General features: G+C 38.4%; 1 protein-coding gene across 6 annotated transcripts in view; it reads left to right on the forward strand.

Annotated features, from left to right (window-relative positions):
• Positions 1 to 16,548, forward strand: part of opcml (opioid binding protein/cell adhesion molecule-like) — a 1,812,735-nt gene extending 1,796,187 nt beyond the window's left edge. For all 6 annotated transcript variants that reach the window (XM_052039681.1, XM_052039683.1, XM_052039680.1 and 3 more), the window contains one exon: positions 335 to 16,548. In XM_052039681.1, the coding sequence (XP_051895641.1) occupies positions 335 to 438 (104 nt within the window). In that variant the 3' untranslated portion in view covers positions 439 to 16,548. The remainder of the gene's footprint in view (positions 1 to 334) is intronic.
• The last annotated feature ends 5,854 nt before the right edge of the window (positions 16,549 to 22,402 follow it).

The following is a 22,402-nucleotide window of genomic DNA, read 5'->3' on the forward strand; positions in this document are numbered from 1 at the left end:
TTTCTCCGACAATCCCAAATAATGCAGTTAAAGGATTAAGTTTAAAATTTGTTTTAAAATATGTTTTAAAACTGGACAGTACTGAGGTTGCACATACTTCGAATGCATGTGTTAAGCTTGCAGTCCGGAAGTAGAATTGAATGTCTGCCATTGTATCGTGCATTTAGAACATTTGACTAAGGATGAATTTCTATCTCACTGTTCCTTAACATGCAGTGACTTTAAAGCTTTCAAGCACCTCTCAGAGGCATTTCAGGTCAGGGTCCACATTACTGTGAGCTCCAAAAGCTGATGCATGTCACTCAGTTGGTAATATGTGCTTATCAATCCACAGGTCCTGGAGCAGTGCTTGATGGGAATAACCGCGCGCCTGCAGGAATGACTCCATCACTATGGCTACTGGTGATACTCTTCGTCCACTTCCTCTTCAAATTTTGACGTGGCGTGCCACCATTGAACAGCGCACTGCCTCTAACCCGAACAGAACAAATAAACTTTGCCCTGCACAGGTTGTGCACAGGCTATAAAACATCGCGTATAGGTTCTGTGCTGACAAGTATTTGTTTTTTGTGAGTCCATACTGATATTTCCCCTCTGTTGGCTGCAGGGCGCTGGTGCATATTTGCTGTCAGAACTGTTAGTTCGGTTACTGTTGATTTTCCAATTTTTAATCCTCCATGTTTTAGCTGATGTAGTGTTTACATATTTTATGCTTTTAATGATGTTTATTTATGCAGGTACCTTGCCCTCACGTACGTAAAGCTGTCTGTGGTTTTACTGGGTGGATGATATAATTTACCTGTATACTATTTGTAGACTACCAGTAAATAATGTAATATGCCTGTAGACCATTGGCTAATTAACAGGTGGACTGTAGCCCATTGGCTAGCTGAGCAAGCGTTTAGCAAATAAGCTGCACACTTATAACAAAAGGGGCAGTTTTACATTAAAGTTTAAGGATCTTTATCTTAGAGCAATTCTATTTCAGAAATATATCTCACTAACGTTTAGGCCCATATCGACTTTCACCCTAATATATAAATTGTGGAAACTAATACAATTGTATCTGTCATGTACGTTAAAGTAAATATATAACTCCTCAGTTTCCATTTGATTGTGTATTATGTGTGCACATAACCATATTTCTGCACTGAGTCCAATATACTTACAAAACCTGCTGAAGGCTTTTCCTGTGTTGCAGTGGAACGAGGCCACAATTGCTAACCAATCACAAGAGAATGCGATGGCCATATGAAATGCATTCAGGGAAGGCCTTTCCAGCATCCTGTACTATTGGTGTCTCCAAGTTTCTGTGTTACTAGTTTATAAAAAGGGAAGCCATGTGATTGCTTAAAGCTGCAGTATCCCTTTTATTTTGTTGGCATGATGCATTTCAACGAGAAATTAAATGTAAACAATGGTACCCGTTTAAAAACTACTTCTGGCTACGTGAGATTTTGTTCTAATTTTTTTTGTTGCAGAAGATAGTTGGAATAATCTTGGAGGTAATGTTAGACTTTGAACTTCGGATGTTTGCGGTTATTTTAATCTCAAGCTATGATTGTTCGCTTCTCATTTATTTTAAGTTGAGAAATCTCAGTTTGTAGGGTTGACAGTAAGATCGATTGCTGTACCCAGCAAGCCTCAGGCAGAAGATGATTGTGTGCTTGGATCATCTTCTACCTAAGAATTGATCCCATCATGAGCACTAAACACACCACTTAGCAGTTCTACTCTGCATATTAAATTCAGTTCTGCTTCAGTAAACAAAGCCAAATTTTGGAAGCAGAGTACAAGATGCAACTTTTGCTATGTAGCATGTTTAGTACTACTGTGATGATAATATTTTAGGCGATAGTTTTCCCACAATATGACTGTACAAATCTGGGCCAAGTGGAACCTGAAATGCTGACCTTTTGTTCCTTTGAAGTGCTATTATGCAATTGAGCCACTTAGCAAATTCTAGACCAGAGGAATTTTTTTTCTCAGAAGTGGGAGGTATGGCATGAGTGGAAGTTGGTAGGTAACACAGGAATAAAGGGTCTTTCTAATGTTATCCTGGAGTTGCTTCAGTGTTGCATACTTTTCGGTTGAATAATACAAAACTGTTTAATTGTGTTGGAATGAAACTTTCAAGTATTCAAATATGTGCTTGAAAAAACACAGTAGCCTCTTGCAGCCTTCCAGGTAGAAAGCAGTTTGTTCGGGTAGTAATGCATTGGCTGAGAACTAGTCACTAAATCACTTCAGGTTCCGACAATGTCACAGAAGTTTCTTCCTGGAACTGCTGACACATTATGAACCAGGATTGCCTTTCACTGCACTGCAAATTACCCCAATTTTAAAATGTTAAGTGCAAGGTGGAGAGTTTGCTTCTGAAGTCGAAAACTAATATATGCTGCAAATTATATCAATATATTCTCAACTTAATAATGAAAATATCATAAAAGATCAACTTAAATTTTGTGAACCAGACTTCAACCCTTCACACACCTTTTCTGAGCTCAGAGGTGAGCTGATTGAATGCATGGTCTCACAGAATCAACCTTTTCTGTGCTTAAGCTTGAGCTACCTTGAAGCAGTAAGAGCAATATTACAGAATACACAGGAATGGTGAAATATATTAAAACTTACTACTAAAAATAACAATGTAGATTTGGCTAATTTTGTTATTTCAGAGCCACGAAGGTACCTTGAATTATATAATAATTATAAATGAAACTCCAATCCAACAGATAACATGCTGTTCTGTGATATTATTTGTTTCAGTTCTTTAAGGATGAAGGATTTTCTTTGAATTTCTGACCACTGTCATGTTTTTGTCACATATTAAATGGCTTTTTGCAGCAACAGAGCAGGGCACAATGCTGAATACTGTGAAATACAATCGGATCAAAGCACATGTGGCAAATTGTGCCTGCAAGGTGGAGTAAAGGAAGTCATAAATAAACAGAGCAGCATTTCCTTTAGTGGTAAGTTAATTTTCTGCTCTTCCTGTTTTCAAAGTCACCCCACACTCAACCCACCTGCCCAAGCAAAGACTACAAGCTGAGTGCCAGGTCCGCAGATACAGAACAACTTTGCAATGAATGAGATTTGTACTGGTTGAGTACCCAGAGTTGTTAGTAACCCATATACTGTTTAATCAAAGTGTATTCCTCCCTACATTGCCTTACAACAGCATGTTAGGGATTCAGACCTCATCACTTGAAGGGATATACATCCAGATGTGTCACGCCCGAAGGTTCCTTTACTATCATTGTCGTATTTAACTTCTTGCTAATTTCAACACTGTCATCCACTTTTACTGAACACTTAGTTTGTTGTTCAGCCAAAGCAATTGATACAGATCAGCTTTCAGATGCTTAATGCAGGATATTCTTTTTCAGCCTCCACAATACCTGTTGTAACATGATGGTATACATTTTACTAAAAGGTGGTTAAAATTCCCTGTACATTCCCTGATGTGAACTGATAAGTAGATGTTGGAGATGATGCAGGAAGTAATTGTCTTTATATCAGAATGTAGATGTTTTTTACTGAACTTCCAATTCTCTTATGGGTTCAGTACCCATAAATTCATCTTATTTTTTACACAGTGCTCTTTAAGGTGATGCCCTTCAATTTTTTTCTCAAATATGACACCTTACAATGCATACCTTATAAGCTGGAGTTTTAAAGCTTCAAAGTTACATGAGGCTTATTGCTCCTGTAGTGAATTAATATTATTACTGATCATTTTCAGAACTACTTTCATCAACTGTCTTTAAGTTCACATGCAAGCACAAGAAAACTAATTACAACTCTAAAAATGCCAAATCTTTTATGTGCATTGGAACAATAGAACAGGCTTCAATTATTTGATATTTAGCTGGAAGGATGTTGGGTTCTTTCCAGCTGACATGTTCTTACTTGGTTGAGGTTTATCCTTGGTTATATTTGGAAAAGCTAGCAAGATCTCACTGAGAAGGAAAAACTAACCATGCTTAAATCTACCTAATTTATCTCTACCTCTGCAGCAGCTGTGGAGACATCCTCAGACCTGACAATCCCGAACTGGTAAATCCATGAGGTTGTTGGAATCCATGACCAACCAATGTATATTTTGCAAATACTTTAGGTTTTGTCATTTTTAATCTTTTTTTTCAATGATGGGCTGCTAACAGCCAATCTGTAACTTTAGTCATGAATAAGTCACACAGAAAATTATAGAAGAGCCAACTTCACAGAATCACAGAATGCTTGCACCACAGAAGGAAGCCATTCAGCTGGTTAAGTCTGATTGTTTCTATGCAAGAGCAATCCAGGCAGATAGTATAGACCCACTCTATCCCCACAGCCCCGCAAACTCTTCCACTTGGATACACATCCAGCTTCTTGAATATCACAGCTGCCTCCTCTATGAGTAGAGCAGTGCATTCCAGACCCTGCCAATCACTTTCATTTTGGTTCTTGGCACCTCTGTTTCTCTCCACCTGCCTGTCTGTACCCTTTATGATTTTAAATACCTTTAACAGATCCAAGTGGAACAGCCCCAGTCTAGCCACATAACCAAGTCCCCCGTTACTCAAATCATATGAATAAATCGCCTCTGCACCCTCTCTAAAGCTTTGTACATCTTTCCTGAACTGTGGCACCCAACTCTAGTGGTGGCTTGAACTGTGTTTAATAAAGGTCCAAAATGACACATGGTTTTGTTGCTCTTACACTCTATCCCCCTATCTATAAAGTCTAGGATCCCCTTTGCTTTTCAAGCACCTTCTCAACCTGCCCTGTCACATTCAATGAACTGTGTGGATATGCTCCCCAGTTCTCTCTGTTCTTTTTTAGATCTGTGCCCTCTACTTTGTATTATCTTATCCATCCTACCTAAATGTAACACCTTGCATTCACGGCAATAAGCCCATCTATCCACTCTTCTACTAGCTTGTCTCGCTGAGGCCTATTATTCTTCACACAGATCATTCTGCCTCCGAGCTTTTAATTTTAATTTTCTGGAGATGCTTTGCTTCTTAGTTAGCTTAGTACCGACACACAAAGTGATCCAGGCCAAAAGGTCCAGCATTCAATCCTCAGTCTCTGCGTCTTTGTCTAATCTTAACCATGACAGCAATTTGATTCAATGCCATTGAGAAGGAAAGGTAAATAGCAATTATTCTTAATTATTGTTATTCAGTGCTTTCTGTACCATATATGCACTTTGTGACAACGGGATCAGGCACCTTTGAAGCTCTGTGATAGATCAGGCTGCTTAAAAATTGCCTCAGCTCAGATGAAGAACAGTGAGAGAGAGCTGCTGGTGGAAATGTCCTTCACAGCAAATTATGGCCAAATAATCTCTGAGATATTTCCAGAGATGAATTGTTTTTGGAAACTTCTATGTTATTTCTGAAAATGTAATTGAAGGATTTTTCAGGCAGTATTTTGATGCATGGAGTGCAGTTTTGTGGCCACAGTTTCTCGCTTTAGTGTGTGTGTGTCAAGCAAGTTATTTGCCTGCCTTGAAGATGCCAGGCAAACTGATCAGGTAGCTAGGACACCTGGCCATGGCTGGTGAGTCCTTCTTACCATGTGCTGTTGGTCTTAATGATACCATTAGAACCAGATTTTAACTCAGCGCACAAAGAGGCAGGGGATTTACTGCCAAACCAACAGTGAAATATATCAGGCCCAAAGGAATGAGTACTTCTGCCATTTTCTTTTCCTTGTGGGTTCAGGAAGAAGAATTATATTTCCTACAGATCACACAAGGAAAGTTTAAGTAACATGGACTGCCCCCCTTTCTTCCAGTTACACCAGAATTCCTTGGCAACCGATTTTTCCATTGCCTATCTCAATAAAATTTTCTGCCATCTCCCTCCCCAGAATGGGTGAGAAATCGCCTGGTGGAAGTTAAATCAGGCACTTGAGATGAAAAGTAATCATTAGTCTTATTTCTGGAACAGTGGGTGAGTTTTTAGCTCTGCCACCAAATGCGATGCAGAGTTCAAATTAGGGCCAGTGTCTATCCCTGGTTGGACTGTCAAGTAGGAATGGAGGGTTGGGGGCAGGTGCTCTCCAACTAAAGGAAGGAAATCAGAGGGTGAACCAGCATAGCCAGTCTTTCTCAGTGCCTGAACTCAAGTTTCTGAGATGTCTCTTTTGCACTCTTGGGAGGTTCACTGTCCATGATGTGCAAGGGATCAAAAAAAGGCTGAAGGTATCAGCCAAATTCGGATGATTAATTTTCATACATTTCTCCAGTTTTACTCTCTCTCATTCAGCATTACAGTTTATCTCCAGATATCTTAAACAAGATTTTCAAAAGAATTTAAATATTCAAAATTGATCAAGACATCAAGAACTGCTGTTTACAATCAGGTAAAGAACAGAATGCTCATAAACATAATGTAAAATAGATCACTTCAGATAAAATCAAGATGGTCCCCATTTCAAGATGCTCCTGGTTATTATTTAATGGTAAAGGATAGTTGAGTTTGCTTGAAAGAAAATTACATATATTTGCATTTTATATGAGCGTTGGTGCATTACACTGTCCACAGCCTATAGAAATGCATGAGCTGGGATAATCTCAACCCTGAAATCAAAACAAACAAATTTAAATTCTGGGTCAGTCCAAGTGAATTTATGTTGGTTGCTTATCACTTTAAACAAAATGACATCATTGGAAATCTTGCCAATAGTAGGAATAGTCACCTGGTGTGTAGTTGAGAGTGAACCATTGGTTGCTATTTTAGTTCAAATTCCAACCATTCAAATTTCTCTAACCAGGGTACAGAAGAATTTATATTCATTTACAAACTGGATCCATCCTCTTCATCTTGAATGGCCTTTCTGACATTTAATCGTGCCAGGAATGGTTGTGTAAAATTAATGATGAATTCCCTTGGGGTTTCTAAGTCTTTCTGCTGAAGTTACAGCAGGCAGGCGAAGAAATTGTTTTGAAAATTCACCCCCAATTGTAGACCTGGTCAGAGCTTGGGTAGGATGCCACCCGGGAGTATCAGGTCCTCACTGCCTCGGGAAGCAGATGATCATCAGGCAGACTAAATACAATAAAAAATCTCAGTGACATTAAATGCACTGAGAAAAGATGAATTCTTTCTTCAGACTTCCATAGACTTCATTTCATTACTGCCTAAAATAGAACAGCACATGTTATATGCTTTTGCAGAAAAAGGTACACTGTCGCTTGGAGTTTGCTAGTGCTGTAAAACTACCACCAGTACATTTCTCATCCCATCAACACAATGCCTGATTGTTCATCTGTCTGTCTCACCAGTAGATATAGACACCTGCCAGACAGTGAACTTTGGAAGAATGTGTACTTGCTCTCTCTTTTGATCCATCTTTTAATGCTGAAGCTCCTGATTGTCATAAGACTTGCACCATCACCCAGTTGAAGCTGCTCTCTGATAGATCGAGACCCTTCCATGAGGTTGCTTCTGACCACTTACAGGTATTACTTCCATCTTTCCATAAAAACAAACCTGTTACTTGATGAAATAATATCAAGCTGTAGATATCACTTGTACATTTGAAGATTGATTTTTTTTTATTTTGTGAAGGTATGCTGTAAGGTGTAGTCATTTTTTTTCTTAATTATGTTTGTATCCCTTTGCAAGAAGACTGTCTCCACTATACTCCCACTCCATTTATTAATTAGGTAAACCAAAAGAATTCCAAGTGCTCAGCCAGTCCTGTTAGCTATTAAATGTGTTCTCCATGCATTCTGTAGGACATGGCCACCATCACCAGTTCATTTGTTAAATTTGGTCATGTGTATGCTCTCATTCAGATGTCCTTGCCATGAAAAGTGGGAAGTTCAGGTGAACTGCAAAACAGTGAGGATCTAAAGAGCCGCATATACATGCTGAAGTGACAGTCTTATCAGCTCATGTTTTAAAAATGTAAGCTTCCTTCACAAGATTAATTCAGTTCCTATACCCTTAACAAACCTACAAAGAGCTGGAAGCATATTTCAGCAGCATAGGTCAAATCTACTGCAGGCATCTGATTGTGGTAAATAAAACATAACAAACAAAAAAACCCATCCCACTTTAATCAACGTTAAACTGCACCACTTAAAAAGTGAGCAGTGACAAATAGTAAACCCAGATTGCAACATCAGTTGATATTCCACATTAATACAAAGCTGAACTCCTGCCTCAAGACCTGGCATCACCATTGTAGAAGTAAAGAGATGTTTACCCTTTTTGCTTTTTATTTCTATTGATTGCAGATCCTTTTCATGACATCTTTTGGGTGAGCACTTAATCCTACTCCTGCAAATTACAGAAAAGGGTATCAGGAGAGATAGTGTGAAGTGATCCCCAGGTAACAATGACAACAACCTATTCAAATGGAATCATAAATTTAAACCTGAGAAGGTTTATAATCATCATGTTAACCTTGAGAGGAACTTGCTGCCTTAATCATTCCTTTGTATCTTGATGTTGTGTGGTGAAACCTAAGTCATTCTGTTAATTAGTGTCAAAATAGATTTCCAGGGGCATATTAGCAGCCATAGAATTGATAATGTCATTGTGGTACTACTGGTGTGATATAATCATGGTACAATTAATAATTGTGATCAGGAGATGTGGCAGTATTCTACAGCAAGGGCTAGAATTATTTCTGTTTTGTATTTGGTTTAGTTTGTAATTTCTTTCTGAGTTATTATTTGACAAGACAAACATTTGGGCTTGTATATCAACTTTTGGTTTCTGCAAAGAATTACTAATGATAATGATAATACCTGCACTTTGAAAGTCAACTATTGCCATCTCTATTTTTACTATTCTAGATTTCTTTTTCCCCTCAAAATCATTCCATCACTTCATTGACTGGTGTATACTATCATGTAGTCACAAAAAAATATGATTGCTCAATCGCTTGTGCACGATATCCAAATTCCTAATGAAAAATAAGTGCTTGACATTAAAATATATATAACCGAAGAAAAGATTATTCGTATATATACTTAAAACTGAAGTTTCTAAGTAGGGCTTTAGAATGTATTTTCAGTTATTATTGGTTAAAACAGAGAAAAAAAATCTGGCCCGACAGAGAATACCAAATAAGTACAGGGACAGAGAAGATAAAACGTATTTTATGGGAATGTATTATATATAGGAGATTAAATAGTGTAGAGGATGATACATAGTGTGGGGGAATATAATAAAGACAAAATAATAGTCTGGAAGGTATAACCTGCAGAATATTAGATAATGTGGATAGTGTTGCAAAGGCAGGAGGAAGTAGTGAATGGTGTGGATGGATTATGCTACATATGCTATGTAATATTCTGAAGGAAACTTCCAGGCAATGTTATACTAAGGGTACCATAAACTGAGCAACTTGTATAAAACTGTAGGGATTTTTTTCCCTTTCAATTAATCCCTCCAATGTACTCCCAAATGTTTTTGTTTGCACGTTCCTTTCTCAAGAAGGTCGCATTTGCTTCACTCTTACTAGTTTCAGTCCCTTTTCCCTATTGACAACATGAATAATGAGAATGTATTTCTCTGCCATATGGTACCGTATGGATGTTATCAGAAACCAGGCCATTCTGCTAAGCTAAAGGATAGTGAGAATATTATTTCCCATTTAGCCTGTTATTACATCATATTCCTTGATCTGATATCACATCACATGCCAGTTCAGTAGAATAAATTGCAGACAACGCTGACTGAACTTGCCAACGATCACAGCATGACTTTGTTCAGCCTGTGGTAATATAGAAGTGAGTTAGGAATTGGAGTTGCCACATGTTATATTACTGGAATGTTCAGCCTGCCTAAGGTGTTTGAATTGAGATTTTTTTTGTAATTCTTGGAAATCAAAAATCTGCAGGTCTTAGAAACCTGAAATTAAAAATGCCAATGCTGAAATACTCAGCATCTGTGGAGAGAGAACAAAATCACAGGTCATTGACTTGAAACATTAACTGTTTTTCCCTCCAGAGATGTTGCTTGACCTGCTGGGCATTCCCAGCACTTTCTGTTTTTGGACCTTTGGCTGGTAATGAATTGCACTCCTTTGAAGCAGCTGTCTACTTACATTACTGATTTTACTTCATGTCTGCAACAAATTTGGTTGCTTGCAAAAAATTATTTTTCTTTAATGCAATTCTACAGATGTGAAATGGAAGAAGGAAGTGTAGAAAGGCCTGTTGTGGAACTGGGGATGGCTATTCATTCAGTATTAATAATAAAGGGTTGATTTTTCTCTCTGTTATTTATTTGCTGTAAGTGGCTGAAGAGAGGCTTTGGTTATTATTTGCTTTAACAGTGATTTAAATCAAAAGTGTCCAAATGGTGTCGGAACAAATTTGCATCAGGCATTTTGATAATGACTGCAGGATATGGTTCTGGAATTTTGAGTTATCTGCACCTGGCATGGTGCCACCCTGGAATATTTGTGTAGTGGAGTTAATGTGCTAAGCCAAGCAAACAGAGAAGGACCTGTAATTTCACCATTTTAGTAGTGCTGATTATTTAATTTCACATTATTCATACCAAAGTAACTCCAACACATCTAATTAACACATATTGCAAAGAAATACTTTGAAAGACTATGCTCTTATTTTGGAATTCATTTTACATATCTTGATTTTTGTTTAATCAATGTGTGACAGAATTGACACATTAGAGGAACATTTCCTCTGTGCTGGTACCATAAACAAGTTTACAAAGTACTGCCTGGAAATAAGATCCCTCGCGCCTGTTTGTCATGAACAAATTCTATATAACCCAGGTTAGTCTGCACAGGCTATCATTTTCAGGTGAAATCAAGCCTGTCAGGAAATTGGCCTGATCACTTCGGCATGCTATTCACCTCAGCGTGTCTGACGTTTTTCTAGTGCCAGTCACATACCGTAGAACATCACAAGTCACACATATCCTACTGTGTCAGCATAAATTATTGCTTTTGACTGCAACCTCCAACTATCGTTAGACATTAAGATAAAATAGGTGCACAGCACACTGAATTTGCCAGTCACGAGTTAAACACATCCATTCTGACATTGATATCCTTCACACAGCTTCTGTCAGCCTCAATATTCCATGCTCGGGATATTTCAAACCCTATCAATGCTTGTTCTCTCATTGATTTACACTGTGCACATCAGAGCCACATCTCTGCCTGGTGGTGATTCTTCACCTCGCAATCCACTCACGAGATGGGACTCCATCAGGACTGATGATTACATGGAGGTTGTGGGTGCCTATTTATATTGAAGATCACCACATTGCTCTGCCCCCGTGTTCTTTCATACCTCCATGGTAGCCTTTTATGCAGCTGTTCTGTGACTGCCAAAGGAGAATTCCTTTAAGGTCTGCATTGGTGAGTATTAGCAATAAGGAGAGGTTGGAAAAACTTGGATTGTTTTCTCTGGGGCGTCAGAGGCTGAGGTGAAATCTGATAGAAATATATAAAATTATGAGAGGCATAGATAGGGTAGATAGTTTTTTTTCTCCAAGGGAGGAAATGTCAAATATTAGAGGGCATAGATTTAAGGTGAGAGGAGAAAAGTTTAAAGGAGATTTGCAAGGCAAGACAGAGAGTGGTAGGTTTCTGGAACACACTACCAGGCGAGGTGGTAGAAGCAGATATGATGGCAATGTTTAAGAGGCATTTAGACAGACACATGAACAGGCAGGGAACAGAGGGATACAGACCACGTGCACACAAGATGGGATGAGTTAGATTGGCATCATAGTTAGCATGGACAAGTTGGGCCGAAGAGCCTGTGCCTGTTCTGTACTGTTCTATGTTTCGTGTCTGACACCTCTCTAGTGACCAGCATGGCAAAGGTTCACCAATCGGTACTAACCAAGCAGTGCCCAAAGGGAAACACACGGATCATGTTTTAGGCACAGAAAGAGCTCTCACATATCTTCTTCTAACACATTTTTTGGTAAATATTGCTTTTATGTGAGGGATCCAATTGGGGATTAACCCTATACACACCATAGTTTCGGCACACAAAAAGATGAAACCCAATTTCTAGAAAAGCATGTTTACTATTTTGTTACACACTGTGCACAAAGGAACACCATCCTTCAAGTTTCCAAGTGTTGTGTGCATTTAAAAAAACTACTTGTCAAAGACCCTGCACACAATAAGTCACGAAGAGAAATATTTCCTGAAGACGTCTGTTCACTGTTACAGTGAAAAGTTCACAAATTCTTCTCAGACAACTTAGTGGACAGCTCCAATTGAAGAACCATCAGTAAATTCTATGATTCAATTTTCCAACTGTAAGGAGACATTCAACTATGCTAATACACATCGCCTCTGCAGCAGTAATACCAGTAGAGAGCATTAATTTGTGTTTAGTTGCACTGTTGACTGGTAATGTAGCTCATTGCTTAAGAAAGGAGAGATTTACTGTGCCATCCTACTTTGAAAGGTAATAAAAAAAATAGAACAACAGATTGTTGAGATGGTGAAAATAGCAGAAAAAAAGAGTTAGGAATGGCTGTGATAGGAAAATAAGGAAATTAGAGATGAAAATGATAAGTTGAAAATATTTTCAGTCAGGATTTTTTTTTAAATCATGACTTACTTTAGCAATATTCCAAGTATCACATAGTGAAGTGATTTGTTCCTTGGGTGAACTGAGATATTGAAAAAGAATAGTGAAGTCACAAAGTAGGGGAAGTTTTTTTCTGGCCAGTTTACCTTGAGTGCAGGACAGGCAGCACATCCACTCTACCCACCTGGTGTATTTAGTTCTCATCATTAACTCTCGGGAATATTAAAGCATTGAGCTGCCCGCATTAATCTTGGTCTTGTGGGCAGTTCACCAAATGAGGGAGCAGTAAGTCCAACAAGGCCTCTAAGCTTGAAGGGCCTATTGCCAGAATCAATAAGAGGAAGGTAAAAAAGAAACACAATGCATAAAGGCAGGGGAATTATTGCAGCAAATACAGCAAAGACATCAGGAACAGAAGGTCCCTGGGTTATGGAAGATCCGACTTACAGAAATCTGACTTTATACATATTCTTCTGTCAGGTACAGGACTCGAATATCTGCAGCAGGAAACAATGCAGAGATCACCCATAGAAAATGCATTCTCCAAACTCTCCTTGAGATGAGATCAAATGTTATAAACCCATTAGCACACACTTTATTAAACTATCAATAGTTTTCCTGCTGAATAGCAGATCAGCTCCCCACATTATTCCACCGAGGCTGCATTCAGACAAGTACTTGTCACAGTTCACTTGCTGGTAACAACTCCAATCACCTACACTGACCTTCCCCAGTCTATTCTTTGCAAACAGTCCCTGAGGGCCGTAAAGATTTTACATTACTGTTTTGGGCAAATTGTTTGTTTCTGACTTATGGAAAGTTCTCAGGAATGGAATCCTTACATAACCCAGGGACTCCCTGTTTTAGAAGCTCAAGAAATACAACCAGCTGCAGTTGAAATGAGTGACAGATCTGCACAGCTTTCCTCTCCTGTGGCTAACAGTTCCTTCAAATCTCACTCAAATTACCTTACCTTGCAATTTTGGAAGAGGTGAAAATGACATTAGGATGTTAACTGAATCAACTGATAATTATTTTGTGTACATTAACGTTTCCGCGTGACAATTTAAATTGTAACCTGGAAATGGAACAATTGGTGATCTACATGGGTCAATTCTCCATGAGATTTGGTTCCTCTGCTGCCTCTGTTTTTAGGTATAACCAAGGAGGTAGGTAGATGAAAAATGCACCCAATATTTTTCTACTTGTCTAAAGTTTGGAACAAGTGTAATTGAGAATGGTAGACATTTGATGTCAGCCAGAGAAAATATAGAAGCTGGAAAATAAGTTCTTTTTCTTTTTATTGGATGTGTTCTGAAGAATCTGTTTTATTTGTACTTCAATCTGTGGCTTTTCCGGTGTGTTTTGGACAGTGTCCAATTTTAGAGAAGTGGAAATCCCATTGAAGATGATCCTTCATTCTTTGATGAGTTTTGGCACAGTTACTAAGCTTCCATTCATGTTCAGGCATCAAAACTGTACTCCCTACTGTAATAATACCTTCACATTTAAAATGCATATCGTAGGATTTAAAGAGTAAATTTTGCTTGCAAAATGAATTAAAACCCACAAAACTCACAGTTATGCTGCATGAGCAACTGAAATGTGGAAAACAAAGGCATCCATAGCCTTGATGGCTCTCTATATCTTCTGTGTTTGAATGGTTCTGTTTGTAGTATTGAGTGTTTGATTCCCCAGTTAAAATGGACTACTTTTTAATTAAAACGCCAAGTGAGAAGAAATTGTACAAAACATGTGTGAAAATATCAATCACTACTTACACTCAATTTCCCTCAGATTTTGTTCCAGTGTGAAACTGAATGTAAAGGAAAATGTAATTGGTAACTGATATTATTACACATCGTTTATCACTGAAGATGAACTTTCTCCCTGCATCCACCCTTCCAATGAATGCTTGGTAGATGTCAGGGAAAGTTGCATCTGACATACAGAGACTGGAAATGGGACAGGATACAGAACACTGGATTGATTCAGACCCTGACAATTAGTGGAAGTCAGAACAATCATGGCAACAGGGGTAGATTTGAGTTTTTTTGCGATCACAGCTGAGACAAGCCTGTGTACAGCCTGCAATAGGGGCCATCCATCTGCCACCATGTAACCTCTTAACCTGCCTCCCTCTTCAAAGTCCAAATATTGGCAAGTTGAATGACACATCCCATCAGCTACCACTGTTCATTCTGCAAGGTGCATTAACAGACTGTGAAGGCCCCTATGATTACGTAGAATCTAAAAGCAATAAGACAAATGTACTAGTGCAGAATTACTGTCCACATTCCAGTACTTGCCTCTCCACAGTACATCATGGCAGTATGTCCTCCATCTACTTAATTACACTGTACATAGGATAGTGATTACCCAGATGGGGAGGATCACTTGTCGTGCATACTCTGTATTTTATGAGTTCCCAAGGAGAGTGAGAGCAGCAGCATATCACAACTAATTAGTCATCTAAACACAAAGTTAACACTTTTTAATTGCATGCTAATTATAATATAGATATTTTTAAAGATTATATATACGATAAAATATGTTAGCTTACTCAAAACACTGATAATTTAAAATTTAAATTGTGCAAATTAAAGTCATACAAGGTTTAAATAAAAATAGTTTCAGTGCACATTTTCTTCCAGCTTATAAAAGATGCAGAACTATAAAAGAACAGTAATTACTTAAGATGAAGAGTTCTCTAGTTACAATGTTTCCGATATGCTTAACTGCAAGGACTGGGTTCAGAAGAGAATCATGGTGATATTCTTAACTGCAAAGAGTTCATTGTTGGATTATTGCAATGTGTTGCTACAATATCTGAAGTCCTATCTGCAATAATGTCAGCTGCTTCTACTTAGTTTTCAGTTGTCTGCCGTGCATATGCCAATGGATGTTATCACCAGTCTGTCAAATTTCATAATCAGGAAGCTATGTTTTTCAAAATTAAATTCACTATTATCACTAGTTAAACTAGCTCAAACCTGATGTGTTTTCTGATGCTGTCTTTGAAAGAAATTCCATTGTGTCACAATATAGTTGTCCAAATTTGCTATTGTGGTTATATTTTATATATTATATTAATGTCATTGCAGTTCTGTATTGGGCACAAAATAACAAAACAATCCTGTGTTATACAGTGGAATTTTTACTGAGATTTGAGACAGTCTTCTTGTAATGTACCTAAAAAAAAGTCTAATGTTTTCTGATTGCTGAAGTATGCTATACAAAACCTCTCCTCTGTAAAATAATGCTTAATTGTTTCCCCTGTGTGACAGATGTACTGCTGTTAATATTACCGTAGTTGTGTTAGTGTATGTTTTAATAAGGATGCAGTGTAATTGCCATACAATAATCAACCTTCTAATAAATATGTCATTTTATGATGGAGTTCTTTTTATCCTTTCCTTTATCTTAATTGCTTTTTTTTGTAAAACTCAGGATGTTCATATAAGACTAATCACTCTCGTAGGGGGAGCACCATTCTGCAAGGGAAGGGCTTACTCCATGTAAAAACTATGGCACAGATAGCTCTTCACTGAGGTGCGCCAGCTCCTGTAATGTTGCACGAGTTAATTTTTTTAATAATGCACTCAGTTTCGGGAATGTGACTGCGACAATTTTCAGTGGCTGCTTCTGTGCATCGTACCGCTTAGGCAACTCTGTGTTAAGTGGATCGTGATTGGTGGCTGTGTCGTTCTTTCTATGGAGAAGTAAAAACTGGGTGTGTTATGAGAATTCTGTGCAACATGTCTAAAAATGGATGTTGCATACTTTCACATACACGACCGTCTTTGATCTAGTACAATCTTTTAAGACGATTTACTGCATCTCACTCATATTGCTAAGGTTAGCTAAGGAAAATTCCACTTATATATGTATCTTTTTTTCTCCCCCTTGTGACTGCTATATTATAGTTACTGCTAATGTATGAAATGAAATGTGTATAAATTTTGAAAAATGTACGGAATAAAATGGAAAATTTCTTCATGACATTTACAAAGTTTGGAGTGTGTATTTATTGGTGATGTCATGGTAAGTGTGTGACTCCTTTTGATGTATTCACACTTCTAATGATTGATGTTAATCCAGTTGTATAAATGTGAAATAAAATTGCAGAATTAACTACAGAAAAACATTGACCACCTCCCTTTCTGATCAGTTATAGCTATGCATGTAAATGAGATTCTTCATAAACTTCACTTAATTTTTGAACTTTACTATCAGCCAGGAGGTTGCAGTGCCAATACCAAAATTCTCAGTGCTTGACAAAAGCTAACCACATTGTTTCTGGTCATTAATGTAACTCAGCACTGAAGTTATGAAAAATTTAATGGGTCTCAATTATTTACTTGCTATTTGAATTATACTGATCAGTACCTTTAATTAAATAGTTACATGGAAAGAACCAACAATCTGTATATGATTTAAGCAAATTAATCCATTGCTGTACTTGGCTGATTTATTGAAATTAATGACAGCAATCAACAAATACAGTTTTTTAACAGATTTAAATTTTGTGGGGAAGTTTTATCCCATGAATTAATTGACATAGCAGATAGAAACAAACAAGCTTATGGAAGTGTTTTATTAGTTCACTCAGATTCTGTTACGATTGTTGTATCAATCATATTACCCGGAAGAGACTGAAATGTGTTCTTATTCTGGATTATTAGATGGAGAATTGAAAGAACCATTGACTTAAGGTGATGTTAACAATGTTTCCTTTGCTTCACACCTTCCCGTATCAAGTCCAGGTCTGATCCCCATCCCCACCACCAGTACAGCATCCTATCCTCCCCTACCACAAACCACAGGTTATCTACCTTCCTCTGGGAAATCTGTAGAGGTACATTGAGTCTCATGCATGAGGGAATATTGGTAAACTCCTCATGCAGCACCATTTCAATGTACCCTTTTCTCCACTGAATAATTTCTAGCCCATTTTGAACTATTCATTTTTTAAAAATGTGGCCAGATGAACATCTCCAATTGATGGGGAGCAATAAGTGTTAACAGTATAGTGTCGGAGTAAAGTTGCATAGGACAGACCGATAGAAGCAGCAGGTTCCTTTGGGTAAAACCATTGCAACTTCATGATGATTTGGGATCATTTGTTCTCACTTTCCTTTGCTTGTCCAATAGATATTAATTAACTTCCAATTCACAATTTATTGTGGTAAGATTTGAACTTAGCCTTCTGGCTGGCAGACAGAACAATTAGGCTGCATTAACCAATGTAGATTTTGATTACATTGGTGCAAACACATCTCTGTTTACTGATTCAAGTGACCATTCTTCATTCAATAAAGATTTTCAACAGGTTCCTGTTCACTTCTTGATACCTGTATAGAATTTCCATGATCAGCAACTATCTAGTTCTGACAAATGTGGGCTGCAGAATAAAATGTTCTGAATTTGACATGTAATTGGCAATTTCATGCAAAGTTTTCATCCATTAAGGGTAAGGCAGTGGAGCAAATATAATGGATCCAAGTTATGTTGTTCATGTCTATCTGATACTTGACTGTGAGCTCAGCCGTAAGAAAGCAAACACAGTGAGTAGCATTAAGTGCAGGTATAGTTCAAGCCTTTCAATATTGAAACTGCAAAGTTAAATGACACAAGTTTTTTTAAGATTGCTTATCGCCAGTCAGAAGTGAAAGTCTCTAACGCTGTTTCTGGGGAGAAACTCTGATTCTCTGTGCCTCAGTCACAGTTGCACACAGAATGGACATATTCAAGAGCACTGCGCAATTGAAACTCAGCTAAAACCCAATGTAGCTGACTGGTTGAGTTGAGTGCATGGGTGACACACTTGGGGAAATTAGTTATAAATAATGGAATCAACTAGTCCACACCGAGACAGTGTGCAGTGCATATTTAGATATCACTTGCACAAGATTCATGTACATATACAAGGTCTGGAAATGACATGAGTCATTACAGAGGAGCAAACCTTCATTTCAGCAGTGGTTATAGAAGACCTGGCCTTAGCTATCATGGATTCCAAAGCATATGTTGTCTTCCAAGCAGGACATCTTCTAATTATTTATCCTAGTACTTGTTCTTTCACCTCTCATTGACAGTGCTCAAGTTCCCAATCACTGCTGTGATTCTCTACCTAATTCTGTACTCACCCCACTCCAGCCTCCAGAAGTCACTTCCCCTCCTGAACCCCAACTGCAGCTGTAGCCTGCACTTGATTCTTCACTCTGGCACAGCTCCTCATCGACTGATCAGGCCCCCGTCCTCCTTTCTTATCCCAAACACCACTCCAAATATTCTCTCACAGCACCTCATCACCCACCCACACAAACCACCACCCCAATACCCACAGTCCAGAACCCAGATGACTCCTTGCTCTACAGTGGGAGCAACAAGGTAAAGCCCAGAGAGTGCACAATGTTCCCAAGGCCTGCTGCACTGTGCGCCTTGTGTTGGGTCCTGTGCACAGCAGAGGTTTGTTGCCTGGTGTCTTGAACAAAGCAGTTGGCACCTTCCATGCAGCATTTCTTTGCACATCATTTTAGACACCTTGTAATTTCTCTCCCACAATGGCTTGTATAATGTAGAAATTGGTGACAGGTATCTATCCTGTGTGTAACTGTGACAGGTATCTTGAAGCAAAGATAGGAGATCTTTTCATCTGCGGGGTGATATATAATCTTTGGGTACTTAATACTATGCATGTGCTGGAAGTAACTGGTGGGCTCTATCTTTCCGTACTCACGATATTTAATTTAAAGACAAATATTTGAACAACAGTAAATTGAAAGATTAAAACATTGACGTCGTGTGCAAAAGTTTTCCTGAAAAGCAGGGATGAAATTATTTTAACACAGGCTCCTCAAAAGGAACACAATATCCAAGAAAATTATTTGATGTTTATGCAATAATATTATTAGTGTTGTAATGATATGCTTGGACTTTCAGGTGCTTTCTCTTATCAAAATTATTTTAAAAGCTTCTTGAAGTATTCTCAAAGGTGCTGTTATTTTTCCATTTTGGCAATTCTATGATACGTGTATAGTTTTCATTCTTACATAGTAGTTTACCACCGGTGATAGAGTGAATAGTCCATTGGAATTATGCACTTAATAAGGGAAAATAATGATCAGAAGAGCCTCTTTCATAAATGGTAAACAAGTGGAAACAAAAAGGCATTGGAAAAAGCTGACGATTTTCAGCATGTGCAGTTGAGCCCAGAGTCACTGTTATTGGAAAGCATAATTTCCATTATTGCTAAAGCAGCCATGCAATTAAATAATGTCTTTGGGAAGTACCTGAAGTAAATTAAAAAGGAGTGGATGAATATGCCTCGTGGGAACTGTTAGCACAGATTCTGAACAGGTTCAGTGTTCACAGAACAAGTATTCACCCCAACTAAACTGAGCTGAATTTTCAGCCATGACTTTAGATTTGTCAAGTGTTCTAAGACAAAATTCTAATTCTAAAATATGACAGATACAATTTCTGTACCACAATAATCTGTTCTATTCCATTCTACATCTAACAGACTGATGTTAAGTAACAGTTGCTATACTCCACAAACAGGGTAACCAAAAATAATTTATATTTTCATTCTGTTAGCTCCAAGTGATTAATTTGCATTGCTTAGGACTGTACTTGTCTCAGTTATCTGTAGAGGAATTGTTGGAGTCAAGTTTGTGGTTAGTCTGCTTTAGTCTGTTCTTGGTTTTACTCTGAAGTTTATTTTTATTTTCCCAGAAAGAGCTGCAACTTAGTCATTGGAATGGAGGAAGAGACTCGAGAAAATTACACGCACTGAGGAAGCGGTATTGAGCAAATGGTTAGAGGTGTGGGCTCATTAGTCTTTGGAGCCACACATAAAGGAGCTGGAGGAACTCAGCAGGTCAGGCAGCATCTATGGAGGGACTGGACAGTCGATATTTCAGGTCGCGAGTCCTGATGAAGGCTCTCGACCTGAAACGTTAACTGTCCATTTCCCTCACTGGATGCTGCCTGACCCGCTGAGTTCCTCCAGCTCCTTTATGTGTGGCTCCAGATTCCCAGCATCTGCAGTGCCTTGTGTCTTCATTGGTCTTTGGGTCCTGATGGACTTCATCTAAAGGTCTTAAAAGAACTGGCTAGTGAGATAGTTGATGTGCTGGTTTTAAATCCCTATATGTAGGATGGTTCGATTCGATTACAAAAGAGCAAATGTAACTCCTTTACTCAAAAACCTGAGGGAGACAAAAAGCAGGAATCTGCGGGCCCATTAGCTTAACATCTATCATAGGGAAAATGTCAGAAGCTATTATTATTGTGGATTTAGAAGAACACTGAGAAAAATTCAAGGCAATAAAGCAAAGTCAACATGGTTTTGTGAAGGGACATTATACTGACAAATTTACTGGAATTCTTTGAAGAAGGAACATGTGCTATGAATAAAAGGGAAGTGGTGGATGTACTGTACTAGAGTTCCAGATAGCATTTGATAAAGTGCTGCATCAAAGGTTATTGTCGAAAATAAAAGTCCATGGTAAAGGAGGTGACGTATTGAAGTGGATGGAAGATTGGCTGGCAAATACGAAACAGAGAGTAGGAACAAATGTATACTTTTCTAGTTGGCAAGATGTAATGAGAAATGTGCCACAGGGATTGATCCAGGGATCTCAATGTTTTAAGCCTACATGAATGACTTGGATGAAGATGCCAAAGGTATAATTGCTAAGTTTTCTGATGACAACGGTAGGTAGGATAGCAAGTTCTGAAGAGAAGATAAGGAGGCTACAAGGAGCTATAGACATGTTAAATGACTGAACAAAGATCTGGGAAATGGAGTATAATACAGGAAAATTTGAATTTGTACATTTTAGCAGGAAATTTATTAAAAAAGCATTATTTAAATGGTGAGAGATCTGGGTCACCCAGTGCATGGTTTATTTGTAAGAGCAGGTAGTCATGGTTGGTGGTGGACAATTAAGCACCAAATGGAAGGAGGAGGTTCCAAGAATATCCTCATCCTCAACAATGGCAGGGCTCAGCACACTAGTAGTCATGTTCAACCAAAACATATGATGATTCATCTTGGCTCCTCCCTGAGGTCAGCACATTCAGAAGGGGCCAGTCTTCAGCCAGTTCCATTCATTCCATCTGATATCAAGAAACGGTGAGAGTACAAAGTCTATAGGACCAGAAAACATCCTTCTAGCAGTGCTGAAGACCTGTGCTGCAGAACTAGCTGGGTCCCTAGCCAATTGCAACACTTGCATCTGCCCGACATTATGGAAGATTGCTCAGTATGTCCTGTTCATAAAATGCAGAATAAATCAAATCTGACTAATTACCACCCAATCAGTTTGTTCTCAATCATCAGCAACATGTTGGAATTATCAGTGCTATCAATAACTACTCACCATTAACCTGCTCACTGATACCCATTTTACATTTCACCAGGACCTCTCAGCTCCAGATGTGATCACAACCTTGGTTAAAACATGGGCCAAAGAGCTAAGTTCTGGAGGTAAGATGTGAGTGACTGCCTTTGAGGTCAAGGCAGCATTTTACTGAGAATAACATCAAGGGGAAACATCCTTCAACCGTTCATACCTCAGTCTCAGAGATCAATCATCCCAGCCCCAGGACATCACCTCAGGATTTCTTCAGGATTGTGTCCAAGGTCCAACGTCTTCAGCCATTTCATCAATGACTTTTCTTCCATCATAAGGTCAGAAATGGTTTGCACAATATTTAATTTAATTTACAACTCCTCAGCAAATAAAGCAGCCCATGCAAAAAGACCTGGACAACATTCAGGTTTGGGCTGATCAGTGACAAGTAATGTTCATGTCGTAAAAGTGCCAGGCAATAACCATTGACAAC

The sequence above is a fragment of the Pristis pectinata genome, chromosome 27 (assembly GCF_009764475.1).
Source record: "Pristis pectinata isolate sPriPec2 chromosome 27, sPriPec2.1.pri, whole genome shotgun sequence".
NCBI classification, from domain to species: domain Eukaryota; kingdom Metazoa; phylum Chordata; class Chondrichthyes; order Rhinopristiformes; family Pristidae; genus Pristis; species Pristis pectinata.